Below are 18457 nucleotides of genomic sequence, written 5' to 3'. Positions count from 1 at the left end.
TTGCAAAGCCTCTCAGCTCCCCTGAGATTCTGATAGCACCTCTTAGGAATTTTAAATCTTTCTGTGCATCCTGAATTTTCAGTGCCAGCTTTACTTAGCACTTGAATGAGCTCTCTCAAAACTTTGTCCGAGTCTTCCTAGGGTTTGTGAGCTTTATGGACAATTTGGTTCAGTTTTTTTGTTGGTTTGCGGTTTTTTTAAAATGTTTTTTTTTTTTTTTGGTTTTGCAGGAATTTTATCTGTTACAGCTTATTATATGTGTATATTTTAATTTTTTTTCTGAATGTATTGCAGTTCTGCAAGCCCATCAGGTTTCTCTAGTGGATACTTTATTTTAATAAGTGTGTATTGAATGCTTCGTTTAACTTTACTGTTGTGAAGTGCCCAGAGACACCGTGCTTGGATGAGCAGTTATGTAAGTGCAATTTGTTGTAGTTTTTTTAGTAGCAGAATTAGGATTCAGCTGAGGTTTGAAGGCTTGTACTGCATGTGCATGGGGGAAAGTAAACAAATAAAAAGGAGCTTAGTGCACCTACAGACATAACCCCAGACTGCTTTCTCTACTCGCTACAGATCAGTCCCTCAAATGCCCTTCAGTGATTGCTGCCTGATCCCTAAGGATGCACTTAAAGATTAGATTCATGCTACCAGAGGGCTGAATTTGCTTTGTGGACAATTACACATGCAGAACTGTAATCTCTTTGTCTCACCACCATTATCATTATTTAATAATTATTTTTTCCATTCCCATCCTGGTGAATGGATGGTTTATTGGTAACTTTCTTGTCTACAGAGCTGGTTGTGTGGCCTGGGTAATAGTTGCCAGTTTTCATACAGGGACAATTCAAATTTATAATTTGTCTGGCAGTTCTAAGACACATTGACTTATCAAACTACTTGCTATGCATCATTTTCTAGCTATTGCAAGAAGCAATCTCCAGTTACTGGTATTTTTGGTATTTGGTATTTTTAACTTGTTACTCAAGTCCTTCAAAGCCTTAATGGCCTCCAGAAATAGATAAGGGAACCATGCATAGTGTTAGACCAGAGTTCAGAGAATCCATGAGTATGTGTCTGGTAAAATGGAAAAATAACCACATCCCTTAAAAGGCAGATGGAATGTATAACAAGAAGATAAGAGAAGGTGTTGGGGTTTTGTGGGGGTTTGATTTTGTTGTTGTTTTGGTTGGTTGGTTGGTTAGGTGGGTTTTGTTTGTGTTTTTGTCCGTTTGTTTTGTGGTGGTGTGGTGTGTGTTGTTGTTTTTGTGGGTTTTTTTTCTGTTTTCATAGAATGGCTTGGGTTGGAAGGGGCCTTAAAGATCATCTAGTTCCAACCCCCCTGTTTCAACATGGAAGCTGTACTGCAAACAGGTCTGATCCATAAATATTTATCTGCACAGAAGGGAACATTTATTGCAAAGAAAGCAAACAGTATTTTATAGGAACTCCTGACTCCTCAGTGGAATTCACAGGCAGAGTTAGAAATCCCATGTCTCAAAGGAGAAATATAACAAGCCTGGATTCATAGGTATCATTGCTGAGTAACCTGTGTGGAAATATTAGTATATTGCAGAGAGATTATATATTGCAAGTAGCCTGTGAAATTAGTAGAGGTCAAGTCTCATAATGCTATAGCCCCTATAGTGGGAATTTCCAGTGGTGCTGAAGATGGAGCAGTAATACCTTCACAATCATATTTGGTTTACAACAAACGGGGAAAATGATGGAATGGAGATGGGGGGAAAAAGAGAGAAACCCTTCTAGCATAGGCAACAAACTTCATCTAGTGTTATCTTCCTTAGGTAGCCCATGCCTGCCTTGTAAAGGAAAGGACTTGGGTTTGTGTTCTTTTTTAAGCTACAACTCAGCATATTTCAGTTAATTCTGCTTTGTCAGTACTATAATTTACTAATGGAGGAAGCAGAGTGTGTCTTCGAGCATTTCAGCCTGTGGCCAATTCCACCATAAATCACATCACCCTCCTGTACAATGAGGTTGCTTTTTGTGCTCCTACTCTGAGCTGAGCAACTTGGCAAAAAAAGCAAACTCATCCTATGACAGAACTTCCTTAGAGAAGAAAAATAACATTATTTCTGATCAATGGGATTTAATACTGGAGGATGAACGTGTGAGCCTACTTAGCATTACAGGGGACAAGAAGCTCTGCCTAATCTATAGCAGCCTTGTTTTAATTTTTTTTTAGTTTTTTATTAACATAGAATTCAACAATTATAGAAATCAACAGAACAAGTTTGGCAAAACAACCTTTCAGACTCCTACAGGGCTGAAAATACATGTGCTCAAAAGCATCTTATTTTGGAATGCCACCACCTCATTGTCATGCAGGTGTGACTGGCAGAGACTTTTCCCTGGTGCTTGCTTCTATTCGAGAAGATAGCTGAGGTGATGGAGAATGGGACATACTGCACCTCAGCTTGGGAGGAGTGACTTCTGTTTCTCTCACCTTTGTCTCTTTCTTCTTGACCTCTTCCTCTTTTCTCCTTTTTTTTTTTTTTTTTTCCTGTTTTCTTTGTCAACTGGCAGGTCACTGTTCTGCTTTGTTGGGAGGTGTCAGCTTACTGAAACAAGTCCTGTTGCCATGCAAAGCTTTACAGATGCCAGGGTACTACCTGCTGGACTGCTTGGCTAAGTACAGATTCTAGGAAAAGCTAATGGAGATCTGAAGTCACTGGTGCATGTTCCTTTTTATTACTTTTTTTTTTTTTTTTTTTTAAACTGGGCCTATACACACCCCTCTGCTTGTGAGTATCAGTTAATCTAGGATGCCACACTTTGCCTTTCTGCATTATTTATTTTGGTTTCAATTTTAGAAAAATCGTCTGCAAACTGCGATTCTTAGTGCTCATTTATATGCAGAGATTGCACTGATTTAACTAACAGATTTTTAAATCAACTCAGTTAATTCGATGCAACCCATATGTGAGCAATTAGCTCAAGTCAGTTAAAAATCCTCTTCAGCTCTATGGATACAAGCCACATTTAAAATAAGAAAGAATACAGGAATTAGAAATGGGCTAAAGGACATAAATTTAAAAGTAAAGTTTTAGTTAATGTGATATGCTTTCATCAGCTGTCAGGTTCTATTCCTAGTTTTTCACTGATTTACTGCTTTGTTGCATGAGTGACTTCACTTCTTGATATCCCTGCCTGCAAAATGAGGATTTGCTGACATTGCTTATAGGAGGATGTAAGTGGGGCTGTTTGGGAGAATGTTTTTTTGTTGTTTGTTTGATTGGGTTTTTTTTCCCCCCCGTGGAAAGCTTAAGCTTTTCTATGAATAATGGATAATCAAAACTGGAGCCAAATCTTCCGATTTAAAAACAGTATTTCCATTTGGAAGTGTCATCACGGTGTCGTTTGGGAGTTGTTTGGCTTCCCCAGCCAAACTACAACTCCCATGTTGCCACATAATTCTGCTTTTTTTTCTGACTTGCTGTCATGGTGTTGCATTTAGGGGACATGTGTGTCAAGGAGATGCTCTGACAGATAGGAACAGGTGCCTAGGAAACCTCAAATGCATGTTTTCTGTGACATCTCTCTTAAACAGTTCTGATGTTTTGGATAGTACAATTTGGAGTCTTGACAAAATATTTAGGGTTTTGGGGGGAAGAGGATGTTGGATTGGTAAGGAAAAGTCAACATTTCCTGCAGAAAGTACATATTTGTTATATGAAACTTCGTGAGCTGAAAATTGACTTTCCCATCTAAAATTAGTGGCTAAAAATGCTGTTCTAAGACTTTTTTAAATCGATGACATATAAAGTTTTGAAGATGCTTGGGAGAGACTGCATCTCATGGACAAGAACCCAGTTTTTATTTGCTCTCTGAATCATTATTCACTCCTTCACAAATTAGTACGAAGCCTTATTACTTGCATTTTTCTTGCAGGTGACGGTGCAAAGCAGAGGCAAATGCAGGGGAATTAATTATCTGGTTAATGGTTACTGTTGTTGCAGCTAGAGGAAATAGAAATGTGATGGGCATCCTTTGATGTGAAGCTGGAGGGGGTTAGCTCGTCTCTGATAAGGCTGTTACCTCACCTTTTCAGCAGATCATGTGAACTCCTTTGTCTTATTTGATTATGACATTGACAACATTAGGTGGGGTGAAGCAGATCTCTTTCTGCATCTCTAAGTGATTGGTGACCAAATGCAACTTAATGAAATGTATCCACAGATAGAAAAGGAAGCTTTCTATCAGAGGCAGCTGAGCAAGGATAGAGATATGGTTACATGCATGGAACAAGAATAACACAGACTGCATCATTTATCTTGGGAAGCAAGGAATTGTCCATTGCGACAAAATCAGTCAGATGTAGCAAGTGAAATGCTGAAGGCTCATTACACTAATTAGTATCAGTGCTCAGCTGCAGGGAGGCAAGAAAAAAAACTGGCAGAGTCTTACTTCAGGATAGTGTTTGCCCAAGAGGAAGCGTTGTGAATCATAGATTCATTAGTCAGTGCCAGGAGGGAAGAGCTGTACAGCAGCCATGGTCTGAAATGAGACAGGTCCTTTCAATGGCACCCTTAAATTGGTTGGCATCCAGATAGCACCAAGTGTCATTCAGGAGATGAATTTGGTATTGTATGTGTGTGTCAGGTGCTATAAAAAAAAACCCGAGGAGAAAGTAGTAAGAAATTTCCTTTTAAAGCCCTAGTGATAAATAGGCAAGAGTTCACAGTGCAATTGAGAAACCACCATTGCTTGGTACTTTATGGGGATCTCTTAGGAGAAGTTGACTTTTTGGCCTTGTTTTTCATCATCTAGTTAAACAGTGCCTACCTACCTTGGTCCACCCTCCATTAAAATATGAGGGAGTGCTTTGCTGGTTCTGCTGCTTCCTCACCAAGTCTCACTCTTAGAAAGATTTAAAATTAAGAGAAATCAAGGATTTTTGCATCAGGTATGTTTTTGTTTTGGCTTTTTGGGTGGTGGTTGTTTTTGGGTTTTGGTTTTTTTTTTTAGGTTGCTCTGAGTTTTCTGAATGGCAGGACCAACACATCTTCATGCAAATGTTTTTGCTTCCATCCTAGGCAGTAGTTATTTATAAGGTCCAGCATGCTGTGTCTGTTTGAAGCTGTCCCATCTGCTCCGTGGTGTCCTGATGTTTACTTGTGCCTGCTTGCTTTTTTATAGATACCCTCATCCTGTGCTAGTACTGCTGTCTGCTTTTAAGATGCACAGCGAATGGTGATGCTTCTCTCTACATATCAAACATGATGCATCCCTTTGGATTTTATAGATCCCTCTGCCCCAGGTGCTGTTATTATCAGTCCTAACATCAGTCATTCAGTATGATGGGTCCTGTCTTTCCATTTATCTGTAATGGACAAGAGACTTAGAAACATTTTATCTTCCAAGCACAGCAACACCTTTGCTTTAAAAAGTGACTTTTTTCCCTCTCCATTTCTTTCTTTCTTGTCTAATATCTTGGGCATTACATTTATCCCCAACCTCTTTATTATGCAACCCTGTTCCTTTATGTTTTGTTTTCCCTGTGTGCCCACCTTTCTCTCTCTCATCCCCCACCATTTTTTTACATGTACAGAGGCTTATTGCAGTCAACTGAAAGGTTCCATTGACCTTGTCAAGCCTCAGGTTAGGACCAGGTAGTATTTCTCCATCCATACACATAGTTTGTGAAGAATTTTGTACAGTATCTGAGTTAGTTTGCCCTCAAAGGCCCCAAGCAGGATTGAGAGAAAAACAACTGAGAAAATGCATTTTTAGTAAAACTTAATGTCATGCTTTGAGTTAAGATAAAAAGCCAGGTCTTAACAGTGCAAACAGATTTAAAATGCAGTTTCATCTTAAACCAAACAAGTCTGTTCTTTGGCTACTTGACCTCCTTCTCATTAACTCCCTGTGAGGTGTCTTTGCATTCAAAGCAAGAGTCTGATGCTCCAGTTAGAAGTTCAGTCACCTCCTATGAGTTCAGAAGTGGAATCCCAGCCTGATCTTTGTGGTGGATCACAGGGATCCAGTTTTTATAGAGTAGTTCTCCTACAGGACTACCTGCAATTATACATCTTTAGAATTTAGGATTGCGTAGAAATAGGAACATTTTGGTGATATGTAATGATGATGTTCGAAGCTGTCACTTGCCAAAAAATTCACGCAAGGATGACCTTACTCTTTTTGGAACCAGTCACATGAGTTATTTCTTCTCGAAAGACTGGATGGCTTCAGTGCTTTTGAGTTATACCTCTTACTGTGTGGCACTGTTGGAGCACAACTGTAGGACAGATTGCTCAAGTTTTTATTTCCTTGGGCAATAGTAAGTGCTGGACACCTTGCCAGGTTATCCTTGTGATAGTGTTGTATGTCCACATCCATTTAGAGAAATTTAGTTAGTAAGGATCAGAAGATTTTTTTCTTACCAGTTTCATAACTTCTCCTGAGTCATTCTACAGATACCTACAGAAATAGCACCAAGGTCTGGCTGGAGAATGTCAGATGTGTTTGTGTCCTTGTGTCCTTTTGCTGTCCTGCCCTTGGTAGCCATGCACTGCCCCAGAGACTGCTGATGCCTGTCCTGTGGCTGAGACACATCAAAGAATGTCCTGGTTATTTAAAAGAAGAGCAGGAGCCAGGACTATAACAAAAGCATCAGGCTTGTGAACAAGAGAAACCAGAGAGAATTGTGTAGAATATATCTGGGTAATGCACAATTAGCAGAATTACAGGTACTTTATATAGAGACACGGAAGTGGGATTTTCTTATTGGAATTCTTTTTGGCAATTGTTTTTGTAAGCTGCCACTAGTCCCATCAGAGGTGGCATGTAGTCTTGCTAATGCTGCAAAGTAGAAAAGACATGTAAAGCATTTCAAGGAAATAGAATAACTTGGAACTGTTTTGTAAGAAATGCCTTTGATTTGAGTAGTGAATTTCATTAAATCCTGCCAAACGTTCAAAGCCAGTCTCAGCTTCCCAGTTCCTTTATTTGCTATCAGCACTTGAAATCAGCTTAATATTTTACCTTTGCCCTTGGCTGCAGAGCATAATGGGCGAAAAACATTATCTGTGTCTGTCATCACTTTTAGGAAAGAGAGAAGAAAGGAAGGGAAGGGATGAGGAGGAACAGGGCTAGCAGTGAACTGACATGTACAAAAATAAACAGACTTTAGCATATGAAGGAAGGAGGGAGCAGGGTGGGAAAAGTCAGCCTCTTGTGATTAAATATAAGGTTTGCATCTTCTTAAGAGCTGTGCATAGAGCCAGAATGAGAGCTAATATTTAAAGGTTGTTTAAATGAGCAGAGATGTTAATCACTGAAGGGACAAAGCTAAACTTTGTCCTCTAGCTCTTTCCTTCATGCAGAGATGTTACCTTCCTTCCCTGCAGTCAATAGGAACTTTCAAATTACTGGTTTAGAGTTGGATGGTGCTTTTTAAACTAATACTAAGCAACCAGCACCACCTGTGAACTGCAGAGGGGGAATTGTGTTGTCATAGGGTCACCTCTGAGAAAAGCCACAATTTGTGTCAGAGCAGCAGAATTGGTAAATTGTATTATGGACTGTCTGAAGAGTGAGGGTGCTGCAAACTGCAGGGATCTTGGTGTGCTGTGTGGAAGCTGTGCCTGTGTATGAGTAAAGCATTGCAGTCCATGGGCCAAAGGGGAAACAGATTCTGCAGCAGGAAACACTGGTGTCTTGTCACACTGTCTGCTTGGCTTTCATGTGTGTTGAAAGACTTGATTAGGAGTTTTTCTTATATGACAGATCATGAGATTTCTTTATAAATTCTGAAGGAATAATGAACTTAGAGGCTTTTAGTTTAGTCTAAAAAATAAAAATTGAGCTTGGGGTTTAATATTAATCTCTGAATTTACTGAATCTTGTTAGGAGTAATTTTCAGGTGTCATGTTCCTATTCCCCTGCATGTTTGTCTCTTTGTGTTGGATTCTTCCAGTGTGTACCAAGGCATTTTAGCAGAGGGATATGTGTGGATGGTTTGAGTAGACATAAGCTAACATCAGTTCCCACAGGAAAGGGCATATAGTTGGTTTGGGGGTGTTTTTTTGTGAACATTGACAATGCTGAGAAACTGTTTCTGTGGTTCTGAAATAACAAGTCTCTCTTCTGTTTTTAATTCTTGATGTTAAGTTAAAGTATGACAATAAAAGTCTAATTATAATTCTCTCCCTCTGAATGAAAATTCTGTTGTTTTTTTTCAATTAGTTGTGCTCCCTGGTATATAACTGTGATGCAGGAAGGCATCACACTTATGTCAGGGAAGTGTCTGGGTTTTATTTTTTCATAGTCACACTGGGGAAAGATGAGTTCCTGAATGAGACCCAAAGACTGTGGCATTGTACCTATTGAAAGGAAATTGTGTAAGCACACAGTTTCTTGGCAGAAATACAGCTGCTAATCTCAGTTGAACAGCTGTTGTCCTGAAGATCAGGAGAGGTGAGCCTAAAGGTAACTTTATCTGAAGAGCCTTTAAGAAACATAACAGAAGTTGTCATGTTTTCATGTAGAATTTTTGGCAGAAGCCTCACAGCACCATTTGCTGACTTCCCAAGTGTTAGCTATTGCTAATGTTTTATGATTAGCTGGATGAGTAACATGGGAACTGTGGATTATGAGGAAATAAGGGAATTCAGATAACTGAAATGAAAGTAAACTTGGAATGGATCTTGTGGTGTTGCCAGAAACCCCGGGATGGCAATGGAGACCTTGTTTTTGTACATTAAAAATTTATAAAATATTCTTAGTGGCTCTTATTATTTCTTTGTCTTCCATTCTTAACCAGTCCTCCATTGTTTGCACCTTGTTTGGTTTTTTTTAAAGCATTCCTGCTTTATGACCCTTCTTCTTCAAGCATCCTTTGCAAGGCATTGATAATGCCCGAAGTGCTACCCACAGAACACCTCAGTGAAAGGCTCTGTCAGTACAGCAGCAGACCCCCATCTCTATGAGTACATTTATATTCTATTTTGTTCTAGGAAGCCAGAACAGCAAAGCTGGATGCAACTCTGTAGCTAGAAATTCACCCAACAGTTAGGATATTTTTGAATTTTTTTTTTGAAGCAAAAGCAGCCCAAGTTTGCAGTGCCACCAGAGGCATTCTAGTACTGGCCTGGATACTGTGGAGATGATGAGGACCTACCACGATATCTCATATGCTGTAGAATTGGTTCCTGAATTTTATCACCACACCTTGATTTGAAAATTATGAACCACATTACAGCAAACCCTTTGAAGTGTGGAAGGAGGCTCTGATCTACACATAGTCACTAACAAGGGAGATTAGTTGGATTTTTTCAAAATTATACTGCTCCCTACAGTCAAGTATCTTGCACAGTCTCTCACTGATCACTGAGTCAGTAATAGAATATGTTCAAACTAACTAGGGGAAACATTTTCTCAGTGCAAATCTGGGATCCTTATTTAGCTTTTTATCCAGCCTTTGCAGTGAAGCTAGGTAATTGTTCCCCATAATGATGTAGCATGCATCAAGATCTTCTTGATGGAATTTAGATACTGGCATTTCTTGTGAGGAGAGAAACTTAAATGAGAGATCCAGCTCATCTCATTTAAGTGCATTTGTACTTCAGGCTGGTTGAAGAGATTCAAGTGCTTGTCTTCAGTTAGAATGAGTAGGAGTTGGATGTGCTTGTTTACTGTGGAGGTTTTGAGAAGCCTGAACTCTATGTAAACTGGGTGAATTTCGTAGACAGCACAGATTTAGAACATTGCAATAGACTTTTTGTAAGTGGTCTTTTGATTGTGCATACTTAGGTAAAGGAAAAACTACATTTACGTGAACCTTGTAAGGAAAGGGAATTGTAACACTCATATACTATAAGAACCTTTGAAATGTAGTATGGACCATTGGTTCATTTCCAGCCCAGTGTTCAAAATCTTTATATCTGTGTACTATTGTCATTCCCAGTCCTTGTGCCAGGGCTTGCCAGGATTGGAAACTCTTTGGAATCAGCTGTTGTTTTACTAGTTTGTGACGTGTTGCTTTCCAATTTCAGCTACCGTTGTTCGTTGAGTGGGGATGATCTGAACAGACAGTGGCTGACACCCAATTCCCAGCTGCATCCAACTATTTACCATGCCAAGGGTCTTCTCTATTACCTGCGCAGCATTGGCCGGGCTCCTCTGGTGAGTCTCTTCCAGAATCTTTTGTGAGTTTCTGTACATGGATTGCTTTAGTTCTCTGAACAATCTTGTTATGGAGCTGGAGCGATTTGGAAAGCATCAAATGCTTTTACTCTTTCATCTTACAGAATTGTTTTGGAAGTCTTGTGTATTTATTACTTACTGCACCTTCTAAGCAGCAACTTCAAATTTCAGAATCTCTGCACACCTGGAATAAAAATGAGAAAATGAATTCCTTAAAGCTCTTTATATCTTCCAAGTACTCCAGCTAAGCTAAATATTATGAGTAGGTTATTGCTATCTTCATGGCAGTGATAGGAGAAATTCCACAAATATTTAGTCTAAATGGACTATGCTAGAGCCCATGCAATCATGAAAACAGAGCCTCCAAGCCCTGACAGTGCCTGAACTTCCATGCTGCTTTTGTAAGGAAGAAAACAACTCGTTTTGTGGGCTACCAGAAATTCATGATATGGGTCTCACCTCAAAGCTGCAGCTGGGCTAGGGCTGTGATCCATCACATCTGCTCAATCTTGTTGCCTAGCAGAGTGAAAAGATAGTTCTGAGACCTCAGAAGAAAAGCCTCAAGGAGGCTCGGATGTTGACAAACGGATGTGGATGCACAGACTGACAGGTTGGCTGATGACAGCTACAACCAGGCAGGAAATGTCCAAGTGCACCAGATTCCCCCTGGGTTTGATGAGAAAAGCCCCAGACAAGGTGAAAATATCCGTGAGCTTCACTAAGTGAATTCCTGTGGGAATGTGGTTTTTGGCTAAGACAACACCCCTAAAATTTATCTCTGTAAGCTGAGAAATATTATGGAAACTCAACTCACAGTTGCAAATTGAGTCACCAACCTTTTCCTTTGGTTCAGAGCAGTGTAGTATCAGCCTTGTTTTACCCTGCTATTTCCTGTCTGGCCTTTTTTAATAACTGACCCTCCTTGTCATATCCAGGTGCATAAAATCTAACACTCAGTGCAAGTTTTCATCATTGTTGAGTGAAGGGAGACTATTGATCCTAACATCTCCCTCACTCACAGACTGCATGTCAGAATTGGTAAACTGATTTTTCTACGCCTTTGAAGAGTACATTGATTTTAGTTTATACATTCTCAAAAATGCCTTTTCCCTCTTCCAGAAGACAGCTTGGTTTCTTTTTTATTTTAACCTCCAAGATCCCATGGAGACAAGTTCACTGATAGTCAAATGATTTCTGTAAACTGATTTAGTTTAATTTATCCTGATGATGTGCAAGCAGTTTCTTTAAAGCAAAGAAGAGCTGGTTGGAGTAAAGCAAAGAACTTTAGAGTTAACAGCCTTTAAACCAAAGCCATTTTAATTGTTATGTTGTGTAGACAACAGCCTGAACTGTGGTGGGATTTTTTTTTTTTTTGCTTCTCTTATTGAAGGTGGGAACCCTCATATGACCATAGGACTGGAGGTACTGTAGCATTGCAAAGAGTCTGAGCTGTAAGGGAGAGCAGGATACCCTAGAAGGGGGGGAAAAAAGAACTTCCAATGGACCAGGAAGCAATGAACAGAATTGCCATTCAAAGGCATTATACCAAGCTTGGAAACAAGCATCAGCCTGCTAGGATGTACTCACTCAGAGGGGAAAAAAACCTTAAGCACGTCTACCTCAAAACTGACATTCAAAGTCCTGTCAAAATGTTATTATGGAAGAAAAAGAGATTTTACACAAAAAAAGAAATTTCAAAATGTTCTGTTTTCCAACAGATTTTCTTGTTTCCCCTTTTGTATTTTACTTTTTCTTTATTTTAAAAGGTGACTGGATTCTGTGACTCATGAGGAGGGCTGTTTTTGAGTTACAAAACAATCCTTACCTTTAGGATGATCAGTGCTGGCAAATAAAATAACTTTAAACAGATAAAAAAATTCAACGTGTGTCTTTGAGTCATATCCCAGTGAGTGCAAACCTTGGGAGTCTGACTGGTTTGTGTGCCTAAGTGTCTCAGACATATGGAAGGACAGGCTGGAGAAAAAGCACTGGTAGATGCCAAGTTTTCTCAGTGTTTGCCCAGACATATCCTCAGAAGAGTTCTGTATTGGGTGCTCAGACTACAAAATATAGCTTAGCCTTGGCTGAATGGTGAGACATAAGTTACCCTGTAGTGTGAAAATCAGGCAGAAGTGTGCACTATGAAGAATAATTGAGTATAAACACTGGGAGTGATTGCACTATCCAGTAAAACTAATTAAAATGTATCTCTATGCAACTTGCAAATAGAATGAAAGTGTTTGCAGTGGTACTGATGTTTCTGCTGTGGAAGCTGGTGACAGTCAGTGAAAGGTCCCATGGCCTGACCCTGTTGTCATATTACAGCGCCTGGCTTTGGTAATCCTTTAGCAGTAAAGAAGTGTCATTCCAGACCTATCGCTAAGGACTTGTCTGCAGGTTTCTTGAGGTGCAGAATTATAGACCTGCTACTGATCAGGCAGCCCCACTCTCTGATCATCCCTGTGTGGTTTCTGATAAATAATATTTTAGGCAGATAATATATTGTCTTTTTGTGTGTTGGTAATTCTGTGAATTGGCAGGTAATTGATACCAATTGATCTGGGTTCTCTGCCTTGAAATAAGATATAAACTGTAAAATCCTCTTTGATATTCGTAGCAATGCTTTCTGGGTGGTACCTGAGGTTAACCCAAGCTGTGTATTCTTCATAGCTTAGATGAAACATGAGCTGGAAAAGTGTCTGTCATTAGGAGAATTAATACATATAGCTTTTTGGAAGGAGACAGTGCAGGATAACTGTGAATGGGTCAGAGTTCTTGATGGGCAGCTCGCTGTTCAGATGCTGCAGGTGTGGGATGTGCATGCTGCAGGTACAGGGGTGTGCAGATTCCCAGCCCAGCAACACGAGCTGTAGGCAAGTGGTGGTGCAGGAAGGAAACTTGCCAGGTGAGAAAACAAAGGAAGCAGCAGCATATAAGCTATGAGATGTGTATAATTGTCCATCTCGCTGGGAGCAGTGGGTTGATTCATTATGCATGTGTGCCTTAACCTTTCCAGTAGAGCAACTTGGTGTTTGTCAGAGGAGCTGAACAAATGTACATGCTCAGTTCCTGGATAATTAAACTCCCTGACTTACTGTGGCTAAACTTAGTTACTGTGTAGCTGGTAAACAAACAGACTAGGGTAAGTCTTGCCCTAACAGTTGGTGGAAGAAGCTCATCTACTCCATCTGTTTCTCCCCTCTTGTGTATGTATTTAGGTAGGAATACGTATATATGGGTGGGAGTGTTGATCTGCTGGAGGGTAGGAAGGCTCTGCAGAGGGATCTGGACAGGCTGACAAAGAGTGGGTGTCAGGACTCTTCTCCCAAGTCACATTTGACAGGGCAAAGGAAATGACCTCAAGTTGTGCCATGGGAGGTTTAGACTGGAAGATATTTCTTCTCTGAAGAGTTATCAAGTGTTGGAACCAACTACCCAGAGCATGGTGAAGTCACCAACCCTGGAGATATTTAAGAATAGGGACATGGTTTAGTGGTGGATTTGGCAGTGCTGGTTAATGTTTGGACTCCATGATTTTAGGGGTCTTTTCTAACCTAAATAGTTCTGTGATTCTATTTTTTTTAATGCATATTTCTCCCCCATCTCTCTTTATATTGAGCCATAACTCTTCTCTACCTTAACATGTTTGTTTGTCTCCCTCATAAACCCTGGAAAACTCTTTTGATGAAATCTTGAAGCTCCTTTCTACTCAATGGTGAATGGTTTAAAATTAAGCAATTCCTTCTCTTTAGAAATTTTTATATTTTCATTGACAGATTTCTGAATATTCCTGATTAAGACATGGAAAATATATGTAACAGTCGTGTGTTTATCGACTTAATATCTCAGAGGGCACTGAGATTGATTTTTCTTTAAGACTTGGGTCAATATTTACCTCTTGGGTCATTAAATTGTGATTTTCATTTTTATGGAAGTCAATATCTGCCTATAAAGGCAATCAACACTTCCGCTAAAACTGGGAATGTGCCTTGTGTTTAGCTGATGTGACAGCTGACATGAGAGATGGATTAGATAGACAGGTGGATTAGTGTGGAAGGAGATTATTTGCCTTGAAGATGGGTCACGTTCTGTGCTTCACTTCCAGGAATTCATGCAAAGATCTGATGATACAAATGCACGATTATATTTTCCTGAAAATTATGTAGCACGGGATTTGAATTTAAAGATGACAAAGGGATGATTAATTGCTTGGGAAAGTACAGATTTCAAGAATAGAGCTGGGGTTTAGGAGTTTAGAAGTAGAAAGAGCTTGACAAATTGCTCTGCTGTGGTATCAGAAGTTCCCATGAACCCTGAGATTCCTGAGTTGCCATGGATTCTTGTGGAGGTGTCATGTTTATTTCTGCTGCAGACAGAAATGCACTAGTTTTGACTCTGGATCCCTGAGATCGTGTCAGATCAAATAAATAAAGCAAGATACAACTAACTAACAAAGTTTGACACAGGTTATAGGCATGACCCAGAGTTTAAGCTACTCCAAAGAGATCTGAAAAAACACATTAACACACCCCATAGTCTTATAGTGCTTATTAGGAAGAACCAAGAAACTTTTTCAATGTTCAAGATTTTTCCTTATTTTTTCCTCTCTCTAGGTATTCTGTGACTACCACGGACACTCCCAGAAAAAGAATGTGTTTCTCTATGGCTGCAGCATCAAGGAGACCTTGTGGCAAGCGGGCTGCATGGTTGACACAGCAGTTATCACAGAAGATGTTGGCTACAGGGTAGGTCCACTTGTTTCCTGTCATAATTACTGGCCTGTATGTATCTATATATTTAAGATCACCTAACAAATTTTGGAAATAGGGTGTAAGTTTCCCTTCCTCCACAGGAGTAATGATGCAGAGAGTTTCAAATCATGCATAATATCTCCATGCACCAGATATTAGGGACCCATCTACTAACAATATTTTTGTTATTTTGCTAAGACACATCTTTGGCTACATGCTAACAGGAGAGGCATATTTTTGTGGTTTATAATTTCTAGAGATACATACATTTTTGTCCCTACCACCCCAGCATAATAAGAAAATAAATTGGAATTATGTAATGATAACTGAGAAAATGACAGTGTACCACTGTCCTACTCAATTGAATTGCTTCATCACAAAATGCTCCTGGTCCCATTGAAAACACCAGATAATTCAATGGATACCAAATAGATCTAATTTAGTAAAGTTATCTCCACAGCAAGTGTTTGGTGTCATATCTAGGCTTCTTTTTTTTAAAATTTTTTATAATATAAAGAAGAAATAATAAAATAATAAGTAAAGAATAAAATCTTGTGTGGGTTTTTTGTTTGTTTGTTTGTTTGTTTTTTGGGGGTTTTTTTGTATCTGTTTAGATGATATTTTTCTATTACATAAAAAATGTCTTCAGGGGAAAAAAAAAATCTTATAAGCTCTAATTCTAGTCTGAAAAAATGTTAATTTCATAAGACAAGAATTGTTGCCTCAAATTGATTATAGAGTTACAGCTTAGTTCACTCAAACCTGAAAGCAGTTGAAAAGTCTTTGCCAATTTGTACCTCTGTATAATTTTTGCTCTTTCAGCATAAATACTAATTATCCTTATAAGGACACAGTGTCTTCCATGTTCATCTTGTGGAGCTGTACACAACACACTGAGACTTTACTAGAAGAAGGTACTCCCGGTGGCAAACTCTGTTTCCCAAGGAAAGCAGGGAGGGTGCTTACAGTCCGGACATCTTTTGGTGTGTTTGAATTCTGAAGGCTGAGGATGGTTTGCTGCCACACAAACAGAATTCAAATGTTGCTGCCAGCATCTGGAGCCTGACTTGAATGCGCAATGAAGAAAGGCTCCAAGGCTGTCCAAAAATACTCTGTCGTGGCCTGTAGAAAGATTTTGTGGTTCAAATCCTCTCTTTTGCACAAAACGAGCCATGGGTGCCTGCTGCAGTTTTAACTTGGGGGTCACCCTGTTCCTACTTAGACTGGGGAAACTGGATTTATAGTGGAACACATCTGCAATTGAAAACTTCAGCAGATAACCACCCTTGCCTCAGGCCTGCTTCCTTGCACTGTTTGCACAGGTTTCTCTCCTGCTTTGGGAGAATTGAGAATTAATCTGGCCTCCATGATTGATTTTCCTCCCCAGGAGTAGGAACCAAATATCTCAAGAAAATTATGCTTTTTGGAACAGACTTTGCCTCACATGTCATAGATTTAGCTGTAGCCCTTGGCCATTTACAGAGTCAGAGTCTTCATTACCTTCTAATATTTGGTGGCCTTGGGTGACTTGCACGGCATCGGCATCGCAATCCCAACCTTGTGATAAACATTCCAGGCCCCTTTGACAGCTATCTCTGCAGGGACATCAGTAAAGAAATATAATTCCATTTTGTCCTAATGGTGTTGGAGGTTTATGGACAGGACCTAGTGTGATGGGAGGAGCTTCCTTTGCTGTTGTACATGACAAATCCAGCTGTACGAGTGACGCAGACACTGCTGTATTATCATAAAACCATCCTTGAAATGGATGTGTTTTCATGCAAAATATGCTATTGAAAGATAATTAATGAGAAGAATAAGTAGAGAAGAAAGAACCATTAGTGTGAAATCCAGTGAATGCTGGTAAAATGAAAAGAATATTAAATTCAGCTTTGCTAATGCTCTTAAATGAGTCCTATGTACAGAGACATTACTGTTACCTGCCAGCATTTTTATTTAATTAAAAGCAAAAGATTGATAATGCATATAATTTCAATTGCTTTAAAAACCTAAACTGGATTAGGGTTCTGATTATTGTGTTTGATGGTATATATTTACCAAAAAAAAAAAAAAAATTGTTTGTAGATTCAGATTAAGGCAGAATGAAAACTATCTGAACCTTTGCATACAGTGTTACTGGATCTCATGGTTGTGCTGAGTTATAAACACTTGAGTCATATGGTTCAGCTGCAGTTTTTTTTAGTTCCTGTTCAACCAAAATCCAGGAAAACCTGGAAGCTGGGATGAAAGTGTACTATTTTGTGATCCCTGTGCAGCAAGTAGTAGGTTGAAGGCAATGCAGAAATAGTGGATGCTTTGCTGAAGGCAAGCAGTCAGTTTTCAAGGATCCTTTGTTCAGTGTGCCCACAGGAAAGGGAGTGCAGCAGTTCTTAGTAACACACTGGAGATCTTGACTTAAGAGTGAGGCTCGAGGTGGTCTCAGATTTAAAGTGGAATCCTTTTCTTTGTTTCAGGTTTCACCATCACAGTTTTTTCATCTGAAAAATGGACCTTATGGAACTTCACCAGTTCCATAATGTATAGATATAGAGACAATTGACAGCTGTAGCCAGAATATACTGAAAAATGAAATTTACTTGTTTATTATAAAGTTGTGTACGGTTAAACAGTTTGCAGGAGATATTGCAAAATAGTTTAAGCTAAATATGTATCATTCCCATCAAATGTGTTTCAGAAAGGACATTATTCATTTACTTTCAAACCAAATATTCCCCTACAGTGCTGTGAAGTAAAGCCCAACAGAACAGAACTACAATTACTAAGAATCAGTCAGTGAAACTGATGGTTATTGGAAAGTGAAATTAGTTTGGTTGGCTTTCACCACCCAAACTGAATGAAATTCAAGGGTAAATGCCATTAACCATACGTGGAAACTCCTTCTATGTGATTCTGTTCATTTCAACTGTTTAAGAAAACTGTCATCACAGAAATAATGGTCTAATTTTGCTTTCTCTCCTCTAGATGAATCAAAAGCTCTTTTGGCATGAGTTATGGTTAGTGTTCTAGCACTGAAGTTTAGACACACTCAGACATGACCCACATGCATGTAAATGTGTGTGTGTACCTAACAATCCAGTTTATATACTAGTGCCAGGTGTGCTCTATATAGCTGGTATCTGCTTTTATAAGGGATAAAAGTAACATCTTTAGCCCTCTGTAATGACTAAGTAAGTGTTGGCTCTGCGCTGATAGAATATTTGATACTTCAGGAGTGTTTATAGACTTTGTTGGGAAATAAAATTTTGAGAATAAGGAATTCACTCAGGGCTAAGATGTAATATTTACTGGGCTTTCATTATTACTTTTTATTGCGATTTTTTAAATGAATTGTATAAAATGTATAACTTGGACTCTGATAGGAATATTTTGGTTTGTTTCCCAATGCAAGTTAGTTAAATGCTGAGCTTTATTTTCATGTAATTATGTGCAACCTTCTGTGAGAATACACATCCCCTTTCTCTGCTCTATACCATGTTCAGACAAAATTCCTCCCATAGCAAAATCCTTTGTCAAACCATGGA

General features: G+C 39.2%; 1 protein-coding gene across 1 annotated transcript in view; it reads left to right on the top strand.

Moving 5' to 3' along the window:
- Positions 1-18457, top strand: part of AGBL1 (AGBL carboxypeptidase 1) — a 251982-nt gene that overhangs the window by 114007 nt on the left and 119518 nt on the right. The window contains exons 19-20 of the mRNA XM_050309740.1: positions 10014-10143; positions 14778-14909. Of these exons, the coding sequence (XP_050165697.1) occupies positions 10014-10143; positions 14778-14909 (262 nt within the window). The remainder of the gene's footprint in view (positions 1-10013; positions 10144-14777; positions 14910-18457) is intronic.

The sequence above is a fragment of the Myiozetetes cayanensis genome, unplaced genomic scaffold (genome assembly GCF_022539395.1).
Source record: "Myiozetetes cayanensis isolate MyiCay16 unplaced genomic scaffold, myiCay2020 scf14, whole genome shotgun sequence".
Lineage (NCBI taxonomy): Eukaryota > Metazoa > Chordata > Aves > Passeriformes > Tyrannidae > Myiozetetes > Myiozetetes cayanensis.
The sequence above is the reverse complement of the archived record's forward strand: the minus strand, read 5'-3'. Positions and strand labels throughout refer to the sequence as shown.